Source organism: Grammomys surdaster, unplaced genomic scaffold (genome assembly GCF_004785775.1).
Source record: "Grammomys surdaster isolate TR1022 unplaced genomic scaffold, NIH_TR_1.0 362, whole genome shotgun sequence".
Classification (NCBI taxonomy): domain Eukaryota; kingdom Metazoa; phylum Chordata; class Mammalia; order Rodentia; family Muridae; genus Grammomys; species Grammomys surdaster.
The window spans coordinates 1,807,608-1,828,538 of NW_021604781.1; the positions used below are offsets into that span (position 1 = coordinate 1,807,608).

General features: G+C 47.1%; 1 protein-coding gene across 6 annotated transcripts in view; it reads left to right on the plus strand.

Annotated features, from left to right (window-relative positions):
• Positions 1–20,931, plus strand: part of Mtus2 (microtubule associated scaffold protein 2) — a 353,199-nt gene that overhangs the window by 289,802 nt on the left and 42,466 nt on the right. For 2 of the 6 annotated variants that reach the window (XM_028779766.1, XM_028779767.1), the window contains exon 1: positions 19,178–19,423. The exons of the other annotated variants lie outside the window; for them this stretch is intronic. In XM_028779766.1, coding sequence (XP_028635599.1) covers positions 19,340–19,423 — 84 coding nt within the window. In that variant the 5' untranslated portion in view covers positions 19,178–19,339. Of the gene's footprint in view, positions 1–19,177; positions 19,424–20,931 lie in introns of those variants that run through there. 6 annotated transcript variants of the gene reach the window in all.

Consider the following 20,931-nt stretch of genomic DNA (forward strand, 5'->3'; position numbering starts at 1 on the left):
ATTGGTAAAGAATCAAGTCTAAAAAAGTTAAAAGTTGGGACTTGGGATGCAGAGAGCTGATGGGACAGCCCAGCAGGTGGTTTTAGAAAATGAGGTGTGTAATCTTGGTGTCTTAGTTAGGTTTCCATTGCTGTGAAGAGTCACCATGACCAAGGTAACTCTTATAAATGACATTTAATTGGGACTGGCTTACAGTTTCAGATGTCAATCCATTGTCATCATGGCGGGAAGCATGGCAGCATGCAGGCAGACATGGTGCTGGAGGACCCAAGACATCTCGATCTGAAAGCAGCCAGGAGAAGGCTCTCTTCCACACAGAGTGGAACTTAGAAGACCTCAAATCCCACCCCCACAGTTATACACTTCCTCTAACAAGACCACACCTCCTCCAGTAAGGCCACACCTCCCCCAATAAGGCCACACCTCCTCCAATAAGGCCATACCTCCTCCAATAAGGCCACACCTCCTCCAATAAGGCCATACCTCCTCCAATAAGGCCACACCTCCTGATAGTGCCGCTTCCTATGGATCAAGCATATTCAAACCACTATACTTGTGTCAACATGGACGGCCATGGCCGTGCTTGCCACACAGGCTACTGTTGCTAGGAGTAGGGAGTGTTAGTGGGAGGGGCTTAGGATTCTCCCTCTCCCTCTGCGGCCAGACACACTTCCTCCACATGAAGTCCGTGAGATGATTTCAGTCTTAAGGACACTAGAACGGTGAGGAGATCCAAGTCCATAATGAGGAATACTCAGAAAAAGATGGCCTTTGGGGTTGAATGACCCTTTCACAGGGGTCACTTGTCAGATATCCTGCATATCAGACATGTATGATATTCATAGCAGTATCAAATTTACAGTTATGAAGTAAAAACAAAAATAGTTTTATGATTGTGGGTCACCACAACATGAAGAACTGTATTAAGGGGTCACAGCATTAGGAAGGTTGAGAACCACTGCTCTAAATAACAATAGCCTGCCAGTTGCTCTGCCAGAAACAGTGGCTGACCCCAGATGCTTACAGTACCTTTGCGTCCCTACGTGTTACAAGTACTTCTAATAGATCACTTCTCTGCATTTGGCAGGGTGTCTGTTGCTTTGAATTTGCAGAACTGGATGCAGAATGTTGACTGGGTTCTAGCACATGAGGCCTCAGAGCTGTGACAGAGAGCTAAGAGCATGAAAGGCTCTTCCAGATGGCAGAAGAGAAAGCCAGAGCCCAGAGGTGCTGGTGTAACTGTGGATGTTGGGAAGTAGCATCCAGCTCTCCTCTGTTTCCTCTGCCCTGATATTTTATTATGTATAGAAGTGTTTGCCTGCATGTATTTCTGTGAGCCATGTGCATGTAATGCTTGAGGAAGCCAGAAGAGGGCGTCAGATTCCCTGGAACTGAAGCCATAGACCATTGTAAGGTGCTGGAAATTGAACCTGCATTCTCTACAAGAGTGCACTTAATCCCTGAGCCATCTCTCCAGCACTCACCTTCACTGTTCCTTGTAAGGAAGAATAGCAACAGCACCCCAGCCTCTCTTGTGGTACCCCTTTGGAGGGACAGCCTCCGGTTTCTGGCATGTTGGCATCAGAATGACCAACATGACCCTGACACTGGACACTTGTTACTCTCAGTTGGTAGACAATGATTTCAGAGGTGTGAATGCACTCCTTCTGTCGTGAGTCTGTCTTGCTATCTGAACTGACATGTCTTACACTGGCTCCATCTTTAGAGAGAGCAGTTCAAGGTGCAGATTTCCCAGGTGGAAGGGGATTCCTGCACTCGCATCCATCCCTCCGGGGGCTGCTCTGATCCAGCAAGTTGTGATGTGTGGATCTCCTCATCACCACGGAGGGAGAAAGAAATGGAGTTCACACCAGGGAAGAACTGTGACTCTCCACCTCTGAAGGCTCTTCCAGATAAATCAGCATTGATTTTGAGAGAATTGGTGAAGAAACGAGGGGGCGTGGAACAATCCAAAATTAGCCTCTGTGGCTGGAGAGTCCTTTCTGCAGCCAGAGAAATGTAGCCAGAGTCCTAAAAGGATAGGCATCTGGGATTCTGTCCAGATTCAGGTGCCAAGGGGCAGAGAGCACAGAGCAGGAGTAGGAAGTAATTATAGGGCAGACAAAGGAGCCTGGGTACAATGGAGGCAACGTTTGTAATTGTGACAAGGAAAAGGTAGAAAGGGCTAAGTCTCCTAGCTCAGCAAAGGGGAAGGATTTCACACCGTGTAGATATATCTGTGATGCTTGTAGCACATCCCAAAGCCCAGTGGTGTGAGCTTGCTCTGTCCATCCCTGCATCTGGGCAGGTGCTACTCACATGCTGTTTCCTGTTAACCCTGCCCTGGCCACGGTCACTGCCTTAGACAAATGAGTTCCTTTGGCTAAAGTAAACTGGAGCAGGACTGGGAGCTGAGGCAGGGACGCTACACACTGTGGTCAGTGTTCTTCGTGACATTCTGCAACCATCTAGTGAATCTAACCGGGACTGAAACTTGGTCGGTGAGCATAAGAAGAGACACAACAGAGAAAGCACAGGATTGAAGAGCGGAAGCCCAGCTCGGTCAGGCCAGCTCACCAGCACAGAGTCTTCTGTTTCAATGCCTTTGTCTGTAAAGTTAGTCCATTATGAGAGAAACTCGAGATAACAGGGAAATGGCTTGAAATACTGTCGCTCCATAGTGATGCCTGTCGATCCCGAATCTATCCAGGTCCTGCTCTGAGCTGAAACTATTCAGGGCTGGGGATACAGCACAGAGCCAGCAGGCCACCCTTCATGCCCTCTTGTGAGGGGGTTGATCAGGTCACAGGTACCAACGTGAAAAACAATATTGGGGAGCGTGTCTCTCTCTGGGAAGTGGTATGTGTGGAGAGTAGGAAGAAAGGGGTCTTGGAGAAGCATTGCCAGAAGGTTGAGGCAAAAAAAAAAAAAAAAAAAAAAAAAAGCACCACAGTGGGAAGGGTCATGGCAGCTCTGTGGAATGAAGAAGCTCCTAAGGAAAGTAGGTGGAGCCCTGTGCTGGGGAAGTGAGGGCTGGGGGGAACAGAGCCTTGTAGAACATGGATGGGGAGAGATAGGTCCTCTCCGCCAACGAAACGAGCCAATTCAAGCCAGAATGGAGTCTATAAAGGCAGGCTTATTGGGAAACAGCTCTCAGATGGGGTCACTTGTCCTAAGCAAGGAGGTCAGGGAAGTCACCAAGGGGTGGGAGGCAGGGGGGAGGGGAAAGGGCCAGGGAGAAAAGCTGTTTATCCAGGGTCTGAATGCCAACAGGGAGTCTGGTTGCTAAGAGCAGAGGAGAAGCTTCTAAATGGAGGGTGTCCTGAGCATCTGTACATCTGGACAGCATCTGACAGAACCCAGAAGGGACCCATGATGGCACGGCTGCAGGTGCAGGGCCTGGACCCAAGTCAGGGCATGGAGGGAGTGGGGCAGTTGGTGGATGGAAAGATGTTTGGGAAGTACGTTGGGTAGGTATGGGGATGTGCTCAGAGGAGAGGAGCAAAAGGAAGAGAACTGATCTCTGCTTGGGGGGCCTCCACCAGAGAGACACCACACACTGAAGTGAAAAATTAGACTCCGGGAATACTGTTATTTGGGCTCCTGAAGTGCTTGCTCTGAGATTCAGGACATGATGTCAGGCAAATAAAACCATCAGCCAGCACATTTGACCTGACATGGAGTCTGGGAAGGACTGAGGCCCTGCTGTGGTCCCTCACAGGCCACATGTCATGAAGACACAGCTCTTTCCCCAATGGAGTTGACCCCATTCATGAGATTAAGTCAAGCCATAGCATGCAAGCAGAAAGTAGATTGCCCCACCCCCAAATGAGGGCACACTCTGAATGAATGGGAAAGCCTCCTGGAAGAGAGGCCTGGCTGGGTAGAGACAGACAGAAGGGAAGACAGCAACCCAGTACCTGGAGGAAGAGAACAGTTGGAACGCTGTGCTGTGCTGTGCTGGGAGCCAGTGGGGTGTAGACTGACCTTTGCTCTGATGTATCAATGGGTAATGTTGGCTCTCTGAGTCTAGCCACCAACGCAGACGTTTGTTCTTGGGTTGGAGAGATGGCTCAGCAGTTAAGAGCACTTGTTGCTCTCACAGAGGACCTGAGTTCAGTTCCCAGTACCCACATGAAAGCTCACAACCTCTAACTCCAGTTCCATGAGATCCAATGCCCCTTCTGACCTCCGTGGGCACTCGGCATGATGCATACACATACATACATACATGCATATGTATAGGGAAAACACTCATGCCGGTAAAATAATGTAACTCTAAAAATAGAAAAGCTGATTTGGCGTCCTATTTCATTGGCTCATTTTGCTCTCATCCCAGACAGACAGAACATGGCAGACGGCAATCACACGTGCAAGTGACGTGAAAATTGTGTGCGTCTATCACCCTACAGAGGGCTTTGTAGTCAAGCAACATCTGTTAAGTAGATGTGAGTATCTAAAGGAAAAGGAGAAAACACATCTAATTCCATTCTGTTTGGGGATACTGTAACAGAACATTTGAGCCTGGATAACTTACAGTGAAGATAAACGTTTCTATCAGTTTTGAAGGCTGAGATATCAGGGTGATGGTGTCACTGTCTCACATGGGCGTTTTTACTGTAGCACACAGGGAGGCCAAAAGAAAACCTACCTTGGAGAAACTTTTATCATATTAATCCACTGTGACCTAAACACCACCCACTAAGGCCCCACCTCCCAATATGGTTGAGTTGTAGATTAAGTTTGCATTATTTGAATTTGGGGGAGTCAAGTTCAAACCAGAGTAGACTTTTTTATAATCTGAGGTGTTAGAATGGCCATCTGGATGCCCTGTTGCAGGAGAGGACAGCTTCCCCGAGGCAAGGAGCAGGGAGGAATACCGTAAGAGAGAGAGAATGAATGACTCCCAAGAAGATGCCTGCAGGTTCAGTCATCACTGCTGCCCTCTGTGATTCAGGGAAGGCTTATTTTGATTGACAGCTTTAGAAGTCTCGGGCTGTTGTGTGTTGCTGTGGTGAGGGAACACATCATGGCAGAGAGAGCTTGATGAAGCCAGTGGCTTAGCTCATGACTGCTGGAAAGCAAAACAGAGAGGAAGGGACTGGACCCCAGTATCTGGTCAGCCTCTCACCAAGGCTCCACCCCTTAAAAGTTCCACCGCCTCCCCAATAGCACTCTGCTGGTTAGTTTTTGTCAGCTTGATACAGAGTCTGAGAAGAGAGAACCCCAACTGAGGAGCTGCCTCCATCAAATGGACCTCTAGGCAAGACTGTGGGGCATTTTCTTAATTGATGATTGATACGAGAGGGTCCACCTCATTGTAGGTGATACCACCGCTGGGCAGGTGCCTGGGTTGTATAAGACAGCAGGCTGAGCAAGCAATGAAGAACAAGCCAGTAAGCAGCATCCCTCCATGGCCTCTGCATCAGCTCCTGCCTCCAGGTTCCTGCCTTGAATTCCTGCCTTGTCTTCCTTCCAAGATGGACTAGAAGCTGGAACCTGAAATAAGTACCCCCACCCCCCAAGCTGCTTTTGGTCAGTGTTTTTTCACAGCAAGAGAAACCAAATTAGGACAAGCAGAAACCTTCAACACTCAGACAAAGGGCTTTTGAGTCTGACACTATAACCCTCCAGACAGGGAGTTCGTCATCCTAGGCTTCCCGCTTTGTAGCCCTGCCGTGTCAGCCCCACTGTCTAATTTCCATCCAAAGGTGCTTACACCAGGGTAGAGGAGGTGCACACTCCCCTGGAACACCCAACAAGGGCTGTGCTGATGAAGGGGTCCCACCTTCTCTGTCTGCAAGAAGGAAAGGAAGCCCAGAAGCTTCCAGGTCCCCCAGCTTGTCACTGTCCTGCAGAACCACGCACTGCTCACTGACAGAGAAAGCATTGGTCCTGAACATCCTTGCGTTGGGGCAACTTACTCATGAGTACACACAGGTAGTTCAGGGGCAGATTCGAGGCTCATCTTCAAACGACATGATCTACATTGTATGTAACTAAACCTGGAAAGGAGGTAGAGTATGAAAAATACTTTTAAGCTAATGAACATTTCTTGGTGAGATTTTTTTTTATTACATCATGGGAAAATCCCCAAAGTAAAGGGGGAAAATTACTGGGTGTGTTTATAAAGTATCTCCTTTGTGTGAATATATTCTAGGAAAGGAAACATGCAGGGCAAAGAGAGAGCTTTTCTTCCAGTGGAAAAGAGGTCTTTGTAACAAAACGAAGCAACACTGAGTTACATTTCCTTGTTTACCTGCAGGGAAGCTCTGCTCACAGCGCTGCCCGAATTGACTGAACTTCATAAACCACCATCACTTATGCCTCCCACTCAGTAAAATACACCACCCGTGACCCAGGATCTGACCTGTTCCTTCCATTCTGTCTGGAAGGCAACGGCGTTGGCTAGAGAACATAATGTGTGCTTTTAACGCTCTTCTTTCTGTTTTAAAACACATAGCAAATCAAACATGGCAAGAGGGTATCACATATGATATCACAAGCCACTTAAAAACTGCCTGGATCCCCCAGAAGCTTGGAGATTAAAATAAACACGCACGCACACACACACACACACGCCTTATTCCTAGGAATAAGTGTGTTCTGCTTGGTTTGTTCCTCTTAAGCCCTAAGCCCTGTTATTTGAGGACTTGAGGATCCAGCAAAGGCGCTGACATCTTTCTGGGGGCATCTTGCAGACAGCCAGGGCTTCCAAGAGACACAGCTTTGTTAGTGTCTGAGAGATCAAATGTGGCAGCTCGCTCCAGCCCCAGCCCCAGCCCCAGCCCCAGCCCCAGCCCCAGCCCCAGCCCCAGCCCCAGCCCCAGCCCCAGCCCCAGCCCCAGCCCCAGCCCCAGCCCCATTTGTGCTGTCTTCATTTAAGCCACTTGCCTATGACAGGTACTTCTACCTGACGAAAGACTCGAATCTCTTGCTCTAGTGATGCTGGTAACCTAAAAATACCTAGCTGAAACAATGCAGTTGGGGGCTGCCCTACCGGGCTGTACCGCTAGTGTTAAGATTCATTTAAATCCCTTTCCCGGTTAGAGATGTCAAAGTCTTAGTTTTTTTCTTCAGGGATTCCTGGTGGCAGGGGCACTACTCTGGGCTCCAGGGTCCCACAGGGAACAAGATCAAACACAGACTTTGAGGTCACTGCTAGTCGCTGTGAGAGACAATCTCAGGGGCCTCCTAGGACAGGTTGCAGATGTAGCCACAGGGTGACACACCAGGTTATGCCACCATGTTCCCCTGGGGGCCACCTAGAAGCTGCGTCTTGTCTCACTGCTTCTGTGGCTGTAGAGATCCTCTGGAGGAAGTTTCTGCTTCCTGAGTGGTAATGCCCATAGCAGACATAGGTGCCTGACATGTCCTTGTGGCCTAACTTCCCCTGGCAGAGGTGATGGTCCAAAAGCAAATGTGCCTGGAATAATTAAGAGGGTTGCACTGGCTGGTTTTGTGTATCAACTTGACACAAGTTGGAGTTATCACAGAGAAAGGAGCCTCCCTTGAGGAAATGCCTCCATGAGATCCAGCTGTAGGGCATTTTCTCAATTAGTTATCAAGGGTGGGAGAGGCAGTTGTTGGTGGTGCCATCCCTGGGCTGGTAGTCCTGAATTCTATAAGAAAGCAAGCTGAGCAAGCCAGGGGAAGCAAGCCAGTAAGCAGCACCCCTCCATGGCCTCTGCATCAGCTCCTGCCTCCAGGTTCCTGCCCTGTGTGAGTTCCTATTCTGACTTCCTTTGGTGATGAACAGCAACATGGAAGTATAAGCTGAATAAACCCTTTCCTCCCTGACTTTCTTCTTAATCATGATGTTCTGTGCAGGAATAGAAACTCTGACTGAGTTAAGAGTTCTTGGTGCTTTCTTTGTTGTCATTTTCTTATTGTCTTTTTATACCCCTCAGAAACAGGAGTGGCTAGAGAGTTTTTGAACCTTTCCCCAGTCCCACACCATCCCCACAGTGGACCAGCAGTGGTCCCAGTACTCTCCATCACTGAAGTGGTGTAGGCTGCCTGTGGTTGTTGCTAGAGCCCTCCGACCACTGATAGCTGTTTATCCTCCGAAGGTTTCGCCATAAAAGCATGCCTTTAGTGCAGGGCTGCTGTGTGCAGCCCGAATCCATGTAGAAGCGTCAGGACCCAGAAAACCACCCTATAGTTTAGAAAGATGCTTACCCCTCTGGAAAGTGCCAGGGTCATCTGCGCTTTCTCATCAATCCTTTCCTAGTACCCTGACACATCAGGCAGGGTAAACGCCTCCACTCTACCTCAGGCACAGAGCCCTTCTCAGTGAAGAAGAAATGTCACAAGGCCTAGCCTGGCACAGAGGCCCTTGGTAAATGTGGGGGGGATAAAGGGATTACATACAGAGGACAGTTTTGAATAAATGAATTGATTGAGCAAATTTAAAATTCAATTTGAATCATGCAAGAAAAATGAAGAAAGCAGAAAAGACCGTGTCAAGGTTTGGGCTTCTGCCAGGTACAATCTGTCCTTCTAGTGAAGAAAAATCATCCTGACACTTAGATGATAAGGCAGGACTGTCAGGATCAGCATCAGGACTTCTGCAATAGGGAGAAAGATTAGCTCTCTCCCTGACAGCACACAGTTGAGGATTAATAGCCAACGAGCCAATGGGTGACAGGGCAGAGGGAAGAAAGTCACTAGGAAGAGAGAACCACTAGTGGGGGCTCTTCCTAAACAGACTCCTCGAGAGTCCTACAGAAGGCAGGCCAGTGTGATAAGATATTAGGGGGTCTTGCTATAGCTCAGCCAAAGACAAGACCTCACAGACCAGACCCGGACAAGAAGAGGGCTCGTAGGAGGCCTGTTAGAGTTTGGTCTAGTACCAAGTTCCATCTGTCACAGATTGATGGATCTATGTCTTTCTGAATGAAATAAGGATGGTGATGCAGGATATCAGAGAGGGATCTCATAAAGTAGAGGGAACAGAAGACACCCTGAATGAGGGAAGTGCTGAGAGAATTGTGTTGTGATATTGGTATGGCTGTGTCAAGGAACCCCAAAGCCTCAGACTCACAAGGAAATGGCAAAGTCTTCCTCTGGTCCATGTGAGACTATTGACAGGGTAGTATGCGGGAAAAATGTCTGCCACTGCTTTCTCTGCCCCCCTCCATGTTGACAGCATGTGCCAATAATGTCTACTGTGGCTCCCCCTACATAAACCCAACCCTTATGGCCCAATGACTGCTTCCATACAGAGATAGTGCCTACCCAATTAGCTAAACTTGCCCCCAGGTTTCGCTCTATATAATAACCCTGCCTCCCTGTTTGATCTGTGTGCAATAATCCCTCCTCCTTGTCCAGATGTGTATAATAAACCCACCTCCCTGTCAACTCTATATAAACACAGTAAGCTTCCAGAGTACTGTAGTTTCTCCAGCAGAGAGCTCAGACCAACCCCACGGGATCCTGTCTGTCTCTGCTTCTGTCCCTTTCTCCTCTTGCCTTCTTTCCCCCTCTCTCTCCTCTCTCTTCTCCTCCCCCCTTCTTATGTGTGTCTGTCTATTCTTCGTTCCCTTGCTGCACCCCCCAACCCCCATCAGGTCCAAGTCCCTGGAGGCTGAGCAGGATTCAGCAAGAAAGAGAGAGAAATGTTGACAATAACAATCAAAATGTTAGAAGAGGCTCAGTACGTCAGCAGACTCAGCGGACAGTCTCACCAATAGAATGCATCAAGTGGAAGACAGAACATTAGGGATGTAAGACAGAAGGAATATGGCAGAACATTCAGACAATGACAAGCGTAAAATAAAGAATGAACAGGCTTACAAGATCAGCGGGACTTTGTTTAAAAACCAAAGTACTGATCATAGCAGAAAAGTCTTTAAACCTAGGAAAGAAGTTGGCCATGCAGGTACAGGAGATATTTTTAATGCCAAACTAGACTAGACAAAGACTTTCGGGCATTGTATCATAGAGAGATCTCTACATGTTAATAATGTAGTGACCTCAATGCCAGTAGACAAGTCAACCAGAACACCTCCACCCCAAAAAATCAATGAAAAATCAGAGTCAAGTGACATTGTAGTTTAAGTGGACTTAGCAGACATCTACCAGGGTATTTGACACAGCAACCAAAAAACATGCATTCTTCCCAGCCGCCCAGGGCACCTTCCCTGAAGCAGTTCACATTAGAAAACATAAGCCAAGTCTTAAACAAATGCAAGAAAATTAGGGCTAGAAATATGCCTTATTAATTAAGAGCACTGGCTGCTCTTGCAAAGGACCTAGATTCAATTACCAGCAACTAGATGGGCAGCTCACAGCCATATTTCCGGGGGCTCTGATGCTCTCTCTCTCTGGGCCTCTCAAGCACTACATATGTGTTTCACAGCCATACAGGCAAAGCATTCATATGTGTAAAAATAAGAAACAAATATTTTTTTTAAATCAGAGAAATCTCAGATGAAAACTCAGTGATTCTAAAGGTCTTGGAAGTTAAGAACAATCCAAACCCACAATCAGTAAGTGAAGAATCATTCATAAAAATGAGGGCAGAGATTAATGAAATGGAAGTAAAAAGAACAATACAAAAAAAATCAGTGAAGCACAGCGTTGGTTTTTGGTAAGATAAATGAGATTGGTAAATCCTGCACTAACCAAAAGAAAGAAGATTCAAATCACTGAGGCTCCGGTGAAGAAGGAGCCATTACAACAGACACCAAGGACAGTCAGAACACCATTAAAGCATGCTTTGGAAAGCTATTCCAGTAAACTGGGAAAAAGGAAAAGATGGATGAGTTTCTAGACCCACCCAGATTGAACTAAAGAGTTATAAACAGATTGATACACACAGTGAGACTGGAGTAGTAACAAAATATCTTCTACCAAAAACCAAAACACTCAAAGCTGTAGCCCAGATGTATTCACAGCTGAATTCTACCAGATGTTTAAATAGCTGATACCAGCGTTCCCCCAACTGGTTCATAAAATAAGAGAATACAATACAAAGGAATGCTTCTAAGTTAATTTCATGAGGCCAGTATTTTCCTGATATTAAAACAAGATAATGACATGATAAAAGAAGAGGGGAAAGGGAGGAAGGTAAAATTATAGGCCAATCTTCCTGATACACAGAGAATCAAAAATTGTGAATAAGACACTTGCAAACTGAATTCAACTCCACCTGAAAATCATCCACCACTGGATGATGGCCACATGGGCCAAATTCCAGCATGTGTGATGACTCAGCGTACCCATTCAGCCATCTTGCTGGTCCCCCAGTGAAGTTTTATTTAGCCTCAAAGAAGAATAAAATTAGCCAGATGTGGTGGTGCACAACTTTAATCCCAGCACTTGGGAGGCAAAGGCCTACAAATCTCTGTGAATTTGAGGCTAGCCTGCTCTACAGTCTATGCAGGGAGGTCCAGGACAGCCAAGGCTGCATAGTGAGACCCTGTCTCAAACCCTCCCACGCCCTCAAAAAAGAATATTATCACTTCATAGAAGAGTGGATAAAACCGGAGATCACTGTATTGAACAAACACAAGTCAAACTCAGGACAAATTAAGCATATTTTCATTGATTTGCAGACCCTGGATTTTCTAAAGATACATAAAAGTATTTGTGTGTGAATATAATCCAGTTGTGTGTATGATGTGAAATTTGAAAGGAATCTGAGGGAAGGAAGAAGACTTGTGGGGAGATGGGAAGGGAATGAAAAGGTGACAGGGGAAAATGAAGGCCTCACTGGACAGAAAGGTGGGGGGGAATTCAAGCACTGTGCTCACTCACTGTTTGTGGAATGGTGTCTTAATGGTGCTAGCACAGGACTCAGTTTCCATGTTTACCTGGCAAATGGGTGGAGGATAGGATTTCAAGAGAGGCTCAAGGGAATGACAGGTCGATTTGGAGACTGTTGGTACACCCTAGACACAGTGACAGTGACAGGATGTGTTTGGTAGCATTGCTGTCTCATGACAAACACATGGACATAAAAGGTACTTGGGGAGGAAAGAGTTCATGTGGCTTATGGGTTGCAGTCTATCACTGAGGAAAGCCAAGGCTGGAACTGAAGCAGAGACCATGGAGAAACACTGTATACTGGCTTGCTCTCTCTTCTGGCTTGTGCTGCTACTTTCCTTGTAGATTCCAGGCCCACCTGCCTAGGGATGGCACCACCCACAGTGGGCTGAGCCCTCCTTCATCAGTTAGCAATTAAGAAAATGTTCCACAGACATAAACATATTTCCTCTGGGCAATTCTTTAGGCCAGTTCTCCAGGCGAGGTTCCCTCTTCCCAGGCGACTCCAGGTTTGTTTCAAACAGACAGCTGAAACTAACTATGACAGATACTTACAGTAAGGGTTATGTCTGATAAACAGAGTGTAAGTTGGAAATATTGGTCTGGGGGTAAAAATGTTTGTTGCACACAAGTCTCTGTGTTGAAGCACCATTACTATAAACATACTGTTAAAGACGATTCTAGTCCAGCAGTGCATTTGCCATACCTAACCCAGCTGCTATCCTAGCATGGATACATCATACTGTAGATGTGGCTGCTGTCATGGCCACAGGACTAACTGGAAGCCGGAGTCGTTACCACTAGTTAGCATCCTTCTAGAGGACTGAGCTGCCTATGGCCAAGCCAAGTAAAGATACAAATTCAAGCGATGTAGTAAACAAAGTTTCTGCTGAGTATGTATTGCTTTCCTGTCATTATAAAGCCAAAGACTGTAAGCAGAGGCGTTGTCAGTCAGAGAGCACACGCTTGTTGGGCCATGCTCGGGAAAAGTAGTAAATGGAGAAATGAAAGCGAGGAGAGCTCTCTCGACGGCTGCTTCATGGTGAGTGGACGGATGTGCTATGCCCTGGAATGGAGAAAACTGGGCCCACCCTCCACTGAGGCACAGTCCAAGCCACAGACATATTAAATAAACAAGCTTCCTGTTCTTTATAGCAAGGCTGGGCTTATTAATCGGGTTGCCTGAAATCTGTGTTTCTAATGAACTACCAGCTCTCCTGTGTATTAACTCAACAGCCCCTTTGGGGGTTGCCCTCCCCCCCACACACACACACACCTCGTTTTGCTTAACAGGCTGTTTTCAGAAGACAGGAGCATAACTCTTTTCGACAGAGTGTATCAATATATTCATCACGTAGGGAGAATGTTGTCATGTCATGTTTGCAAAGTATGATGGCTTTCTGGCCTTTGAAAAAAAAAAAACCTGGTACCTTGCAAAATTTATCATTAGTATATCAGGAGAGAGAGCAAAAATGCCTTTGTTGACACCACTTGCTGTCAGAGGTAAAATGAAATAAAAAACCCAGTTTGTGCTTCGACACTGACATGGTTCAGAATCCTACTTTACAAGCTTCAGGAAAGGAACTGGAGTTGTTTGCAGACCAGCAGCCACTTGGTTTTGTGTGGTTGTGCCCAGCAGTGATGGCTACGTGGTTTTGTCTGGTTGTCCCCAGCAGTGGTAACCACGTGGTTTTGTGTGGTTGTGCCCTGCAGTGGTGAGGGGGTCATTCAGACACTGTGCTAATGCTAATTACTTTTCTCTTGCTGTGTTAAAAATACCAGGACCAAGAACGTTTGAAAGAGTTTATTTTGGCTTCCGTTTCCAGAGGGATAGAATCCATCATGGAGCTGAGAGATGATTCATCGGTTAAAAGCACTTGCTGTTCTTCCAGAGAACCCGGTTTGGGTTCCCAGAACCCATGGGGCATCATTCAAAACTATCTCAGCTCTGGAATCATAAAGCCGGCTTGATCTATATAGAGTTTCAGGCCAGCCAGGGCTACATACTGATCATGCCGTCTTAAAAAAAAAATCAAACTTTTAGAAAGATTTTTTTAATGTATATGAGTACCTGTATGTATGTATGTGTGTGTACACATATGTGCAGCGTCTGTGGAGGCCAGAGAGGGAATCGGATCCCCTGGAACTGGAGTTTCAGACGGTTTGTGAGTCACTATGTAGGTGACAGGAACCAAACATGTGTCCTTCGAAAGTTGGTACTCTTAACCACTGAGCCATCTCTCCAGCCCCAGCATCACAAGCCTTTTAAAGAACCAAAATCCAGCTTGTCCCTGCTTTCAGGAGCCTGTGAAGCCATGGCTCCAGTTGTGTCAAATTCCAGCTGTCCAAGCCTGTTTCTGTTTGCTTTGGAGAGGCAAAGCCTCTGCAGTCTCCACAGCTATGGAAGCCTGTGGGGTCCCTGGCGTTTTGTTTTATTTTGTTTGCTGAGCTGGGGATGGAATCTGGGCCTCACATAAGCTAAGTGCACACTCTAGCACCGAGCTAGACTTGCAGGCCCTGAGAATTTAACGCCCTTCAGGACCCCCCATTTTGCCACCATTGTAAAGGATGAATTTCTCCTCTACTTCCAGTGATACTTGCTCTATCCAGAATTAAGCCCCAGCTTCCAAAGGTACCCGAAGAAGAAGCTGTCTCTTCCTTGCCAGCCCAAGGCCACAGCCTGATTTCTTCCTCAAAGGATATTCTTCAGTGGGAAGGATCACATCCTTTAAGGGGCACCTCCTTCCTCCCCATGGTCCTCTGGAGATGACAATGGTGTGCATGCATAAGAATCTAATTGCCATCTCTACCCAGGAGGAGGGCTTACTCCTACCCAGCAAGGAGGAGTGATCTGGGTCTGAGAGCTGCTGATATCTTGAGCCAAATAGCAGGAAAGATAGACCTGTGTGTCAAAGGGCAAAGGGGCCAACATGAACTTACCCGGTGGGATAAAGCTTCAGTACACTAAGTATCTGAAGAGGCTAACTGTCATTAACTGAAACATTCGTGCATAAGACAAACAGCCAGAGAAAGCAAATGCTACCTTCAACAATAGGCTCCTTGGGCTCTACCGTGGTACCGGGATTTTATCCTAACTCAGCACCCCAAATCAAGGGAGTTAGCTTTTAGGCTGCCTTTCCTGGGCAAACGCATATGGCAAGGAATTGAAATTATGAAGAAACTTATTGCTATCTAGCCGAGGCTCAAAGCCAGGCTCTCGGACATGCTAGGTAAGTGTGCTACTATACCGACTGCCTAGCTGGGGAACATAGTTTATATATACATCTCAGCGAATAACTGCAGAAATCTAGACATTGTGTGCTTCCTGACAGGCCTACAACCTCACATCTGTGGGATTGTTATCCCCCAGGATTGAACTTGAGCCCAACCCAGACCTAAGAACAAATGACTGGGGATTAGAGAGAAGCCAAGAGGCAGATCCAGCTTGCAGGCATTCAGTGGGGCAACTGGCCAGGTCTGCACAAGCCTGTGACTTTAGGGAGAGAGGAGTGGGGGCTGCTATCCAGATGGGGCAGGGGACTTGAACCTGACTGAATCCAAGAGCAAAGAAGGAAAGAGAACATAGAGATCAGCAAACCTCAGCCTCCCAAACACCTGGGTCACAGTGCTACCAACCCAACCAAAGTCCTGATAATTAATAAATCTGGGTGATGAAATTATTGAGGAGACTGGGTGGTGGTGGCCCACACCTGTGAGTTTGAGGCCAGCCTGGTCTACAGAGCAAGTTCTAAGACAACCAAGGCTACACAGAGAAACCCTATCTTGAAAAACCAAAAAGGAAGTGGTGGGGGTGGGGGAGAGAGAGGAGGAGGGGCTGAAGAGATGGCTCAGCAGTTAAAAACATTGACTGTTCTTCCGGAGAATCTAGGTTCAATTCCCAGCACCCACATGGCAGCTTACAATTGTCTGTAATTCCAGTTCCAGGATGCCCTCACACAGACATATGCAGGAAAACACCAATGCACATAAAATAAAAATAAATGATTTTTTTAAAAAAGGGAATGGTCAAGACAAATGTGCCCAAGTTTTTCTGACTGTTGAGACTGGAAGCGGGCCTCTGATGGTAGTTTTTATTGTTATGTTTGGGTGTGCTTCTACTTTGAATTGATGAGAAGGAAACTACTCTAGAGCAGTGTATTTCCATCTGGGCAGTAGATGTGGAACCCCTCCCCCCCAACTCCCGTAGGAAACCTAAGCCCCTCCCCCATTTCTTATGCAGATCTTCTCTGCGGCACTCCCACTTCCGGTAGGCAGGGCCTTAGCGCTAAATATCTTAAAGCTTAACCCAAGGGCTGAGCTTTGGTTTTGTAATGAGCCTCTGTCACTCTGGTGGCTTCTGCGGTACCTGTGCCTCAGCCTTGCAGGGACATTTCCAGCGTCCTCCTTAGTCAGCTTCTTTCTTTCCTATGCTAATTACGGGGTCTCCTGAGCCCTACTCTCCTCCTCATTTCCCTGCTTCACCCCTGCCTGGGAACACAGATTTAGCTTGGCCCACATAATGTGTTCCAATGTGGGGACAGCGAAGGCCTGAAGAGTTAGGGAACAAAAGAAAGTCATAACTCAGGGTGGTTTTCAAATTGAAAGCGGCAGGGGTTCACATCAAAGCAGGGAAATCTCTGCCATAGGTCTCAGATGTGACCTGGTGGCAATCCCCAACTTCCGAGTTGGTGGAAGCTAGGAGTTGGTTAGGGCATCCCAGAAAGTCCCACATGATATGCCAAGGTTGTTGGGTCAGCCACAGAGGTGGACAACGGATGACTAAGGCTAGTCCAAGGATTTGACGCCGGATCTGCAACATTCTGACTCGGCATGATCTCTAATCAGTCAGCTAACCTTACAGAATCTTTAACATGGTTTTGGTTTTTTTTTTTTAAGTATGCTTTACTCATGATGATATCCTCAATGTTCAACTACACTGCAGTACACATCAAATCTCCCTTTTGAGGTTGGTGGTATGACTCAGTGGTACAATGCCTGGCCTGCGTGTGGATCTATCAACAATATTTTCTTCATTGTATTAAGCCAAGTGATATTCCATTGCAAATATTACATGGTTTTTGTTTTAACCTTCTTCCACTGAAGGGCACTTGGCATGCTTTTGCCTTTTAACTTCTGCTCACACTGCTCTGAACATAGTGTGCAAGACCACTGCTCTGTACACAGTGATTTTTCTCCCATGGTTTTAAAAGTCCTAGAAAATATGAACTCAGGTCCAAGGTCAAGGCAGGTGACATCCCTCTCTCTGAGAGTCCGGTCCATCCCACCTCCACAGAAACCTCATGTCTTAGTTACTTTTCTGCTGCTATGAATAGTCGCTGTGACCAAGACAACTGATAAAACATTTAATTGAGGATGTGCTTACAGTTCCAGAGGATTCGAGTCTGTGACCATCATGGCGGGGAGGCATAGCGATCAGCAGGCAGGCATGGCACTGGAGCAGTAGCTGAGAGCTTATATCTGATCAGCAAGCAGGAGACAGAGACTATGTGAGACTAGGCCTGGAATGGGCATTTGAAACCTCAGTGTGTACTCTCAAGTGACACTGCCTCCAGCAAGGCCACACCTGCTAATCCTTCCCAAACAGTTCCACCATCTGTGGCACAGGCTTTCAGATATATGAGCCTCTTGGAACCATTCAGACCATCACACCCGGCTCCCCACCCCACATAGCCTGGGCTGTGCATGGTCCCTGCCTTTCCCATGGATGTTTCATTTGAAAGCAAACTAGAAAGTGTTCCTAATAAGAAAACACAAGCGGAGAGACTCAGAGTGGAAATGATCTCGTCTTCTCACTTCCTACTCCATGAGCGTTGTCTGCTGAGGCCGAGTGTATCTCTAAGACAACATTTTATAGCTATGCGAGTGTGTGTATGTACATGTGCATGCGTGTGTGTGTGTGTGTGTGTGTTTTACATGCCATGTGGATACCATGCCTGCAGAAAGGACATTTTACCCCCTGGATCTTAAAGGGGTCTAGCAGGCCGGACCATGGCAAACACAGGCCAAAGCATAGCAAACATGCCGCTCGCAGGTCTTGCCCTTTACCCTTCTCCCCCTGCTCAACTGTTCCTTAGCTCACCACCAAGGCCTATTGCCTTATATGGCCACCGATTCATTGCTGAGGTTGACCACCAAGGTCCAACTATCAAAACACCAAGGTCCAGCAATCAGAGTCCATTATTTTGACTAACCTAATAACTAAAATAGCCGACCAGAACTTAGCAACGTGCCCTAGCTCATTCTAACATAGAACTCACCCTTTCCCTCTTAAAATTAGCACCTGCAAAGCTATTTGCTGATGCTTCTGCCCTATTCAGAATCAACCACCTTGTCTCTCTGCCTCGATTAATAAAGGATCTGATTGCATTTGGCTTGTGCTTGGACATTAGGTGTTCAGGTGTGGTCTGTGCCTTACCCGGGGTCCAGAGGAGAGCATCCCACAATAGGCAGGTCCCTTCAGACCTGCAGTTACAGGTAGCTGTGAGCCGCCCCACGCAGGTTCGAGGAACAGAACTCAGGTCTTCTGGAAGAGCATCAAGTGTTCTTAAGCCGCCTTTTCAATTCTGTAATTTTGAGTTTTTCTTGATGATACGTTTTAGGGTCGCTCGCAGTGACTTTTCAGTAGCTTCTCTACTGAAAAGCTGGCCTTGTAAATATCTCCATATTTTATTTTCAAGGTTGCATAAATACATTTTAAAATATGAGGTCTCCTCTTTTGTTTTTCTCTTGAAGAAAACTTTTGCCTCTTTCTTTTTGAATTACAAATTACAAGTTGACTGGGAAGTTCAAACTCCCTAAGACTTTTAGGCCATTTTGCTGCCCCTATGCCAGTTTAACTCTTAAGTAGTAAAGATACTTGAATGTTTTGTGTAGGGCGGTGATCTTACAGGCATAACAATTATATTTTACATGTAGAGATAATTTCAAACGAGGCTCAGACAATTGTTGAGGGCATGAGGATTTGCACACGAGCCAAGAGCCCTCCTGTTGGCAGCGGAGTGGGCAGAGAGACCCTGTCATTGGTCGTATTTATAAATGTATTTACTCCTTGGTGAGACAGGAGGCCAGGGCTGGCACGCCTCGGCCCACCCTCCACCCCTGGGTCCCTGAGGGTCTCCTTTTGTGTGTGCGCTGAGTCCTCTCTAGGCATGTCTGCGCATACGGAGACAGTGCTGTATTCAGAGCAGCCCGGCTGTCTGCTCAGGGAGATACCACTGTCAAAGGCTAGGTAGTTAGGCGACAGTTCATTCGCCAGGGTCTGAGGATTCCCGGAAACTAGGTGGCCCTGGGTTTTACTGCTTCTGCTGCTGCTGCCGCTGCGCCGCCTGCCCGGCTCCCGCCCCACTCCCGCCCCACTCCCGCCCCTCCCTCGTAGGAGGATTTGCCAGCCGCCCCGCCCTCTCCTCCCGAGTCCTCCTCTCTGCAATCGCCTAAGTTATCAGGAGAAATAAGGTAGTCGGGAGACCACATGGAAGTTGTGACAGCTCCCGGGGGCGTCCCTTTGGGAGCCAGCACCTCGGCTTAGGGACCGCAAACGACTCGTTGAATGCAGGTGCTACAGAGCCAGCCTGCCGGGATGGGCCACCAGTGCTGCAAGCCTTATATCTGCCTTCAGTGCCTGGATAAAACGGTACTTGGCCTTTCCTCTCTTCTACCCCCCATCCCCCTCCTTGGTCTGGGCAGAGAAGGTGTGAGCAACCACCTCTGGCCCCCGCCTCTCTCGCATGCCTGTGTGCTTTGTTGGTGAGCAGGAAGCTCCGGATTCTCCTTCCAGGGTGCTGGATCGTGAGTGGTCCTTACAGAAAAGCGTTTATTCTCCCGGGCTCTGCAGAGCCTTACATAATGTTATGTTCCTGCAGGCTCAGATAAAACTGTTGCATTTTGCAGACATAGTAGGAAGGTCTTGAAATTCACACTGCCGGGGAATCTTGGGAAGGTTCTTAGTGCATTTTCTATACCTGGGAAACCTAAGATGTTCTAGTGTGAGAGGGATATGGGTCAGCTAGGCAAAATGCTTTCACTAAGCCAAACTGGAACTTTGAAAGTTTATCTTTCTGGATGTAAAGAGCATCTCTCCCGATTGCCCATGTGAGAGAAGAAGGCACAGGGTTCTAGTTTGTTCTGTGAGTTTCCTGTCACAAAGGGGTGACATGGGGACCAACACCTGATGAGCCAGGGAATCTGAGGGTTCACTAGAAAGAAGATTCACAGCCAGAGAATCGAAATGGACTCTGTATAGTGACTCAACACAAAGTCTGACTTTGCTGCCGATGCTTGCCCGGTCTGGCTACTTCCTGAGGGCTATAATGTTTTTAATTCCATCTCTAGATAACTACTATCAAGAACTATTCTCTGTGATATATATTTCATCAAAGAGGCATGAAATGGAATCTCATGGGGCACAGGAAGCCTGAAATTGCCTTCTTTTACCCACGTGGCATCAACTAGGAGATAGCTCAGGGTCTAGTGTGTGACCAGGTGAGAGAGAAATATATGGTTTAATTTAAAACTCATTACAGGGCAGTCCCTGGGGATCATCTCTGTCGGTTCTGCTCATGAACCCTGACCTCCTGTGGGATCACACCATCTCAGAAAACTAAACTGACCCTTGAAGCTCACTTTTGTTCTGGTGCAGGCATTTCAGGGAATTTGGCTTTTGTTGGCTGAAGTCAGAACTTAAGTTGTGTGCATGTGTGTGTGTGTGTGTGTGCATGTGCTTTCAAGAAATCAACATACAGGAAGCATCTATACATTCACCACCAGAGCTACTCCTTTCCAAGAGATGTGGCTGGGGGGGGGGTGTCAAAGAGCTTTGTAGAAGTAGTTTGCTAAAGGGAAAGAAAAGCCACATGCGCAGTAATATTGTAAAGTTGGTACTCCTAAACCTAGGTCCACACTGTCCAGGAATAAAGCCAGGCACAGAGATGGAGCCTGTCATCTCAGCTCCTCAGGTGAGGTGGGTAAGGTGGGTAGGCTGAGAACTCAAGGCCACAGTGGCCGCATAAGAAGACCCTATCTCCAATATATATGTATGTATGTATACACACATACATGCACACAACAAATATATATATAATCTTTTAATCTCTTAGAATAAAGAATGTCCAGGTGTCATGGTGCACGCCGTTAATCCCAGCA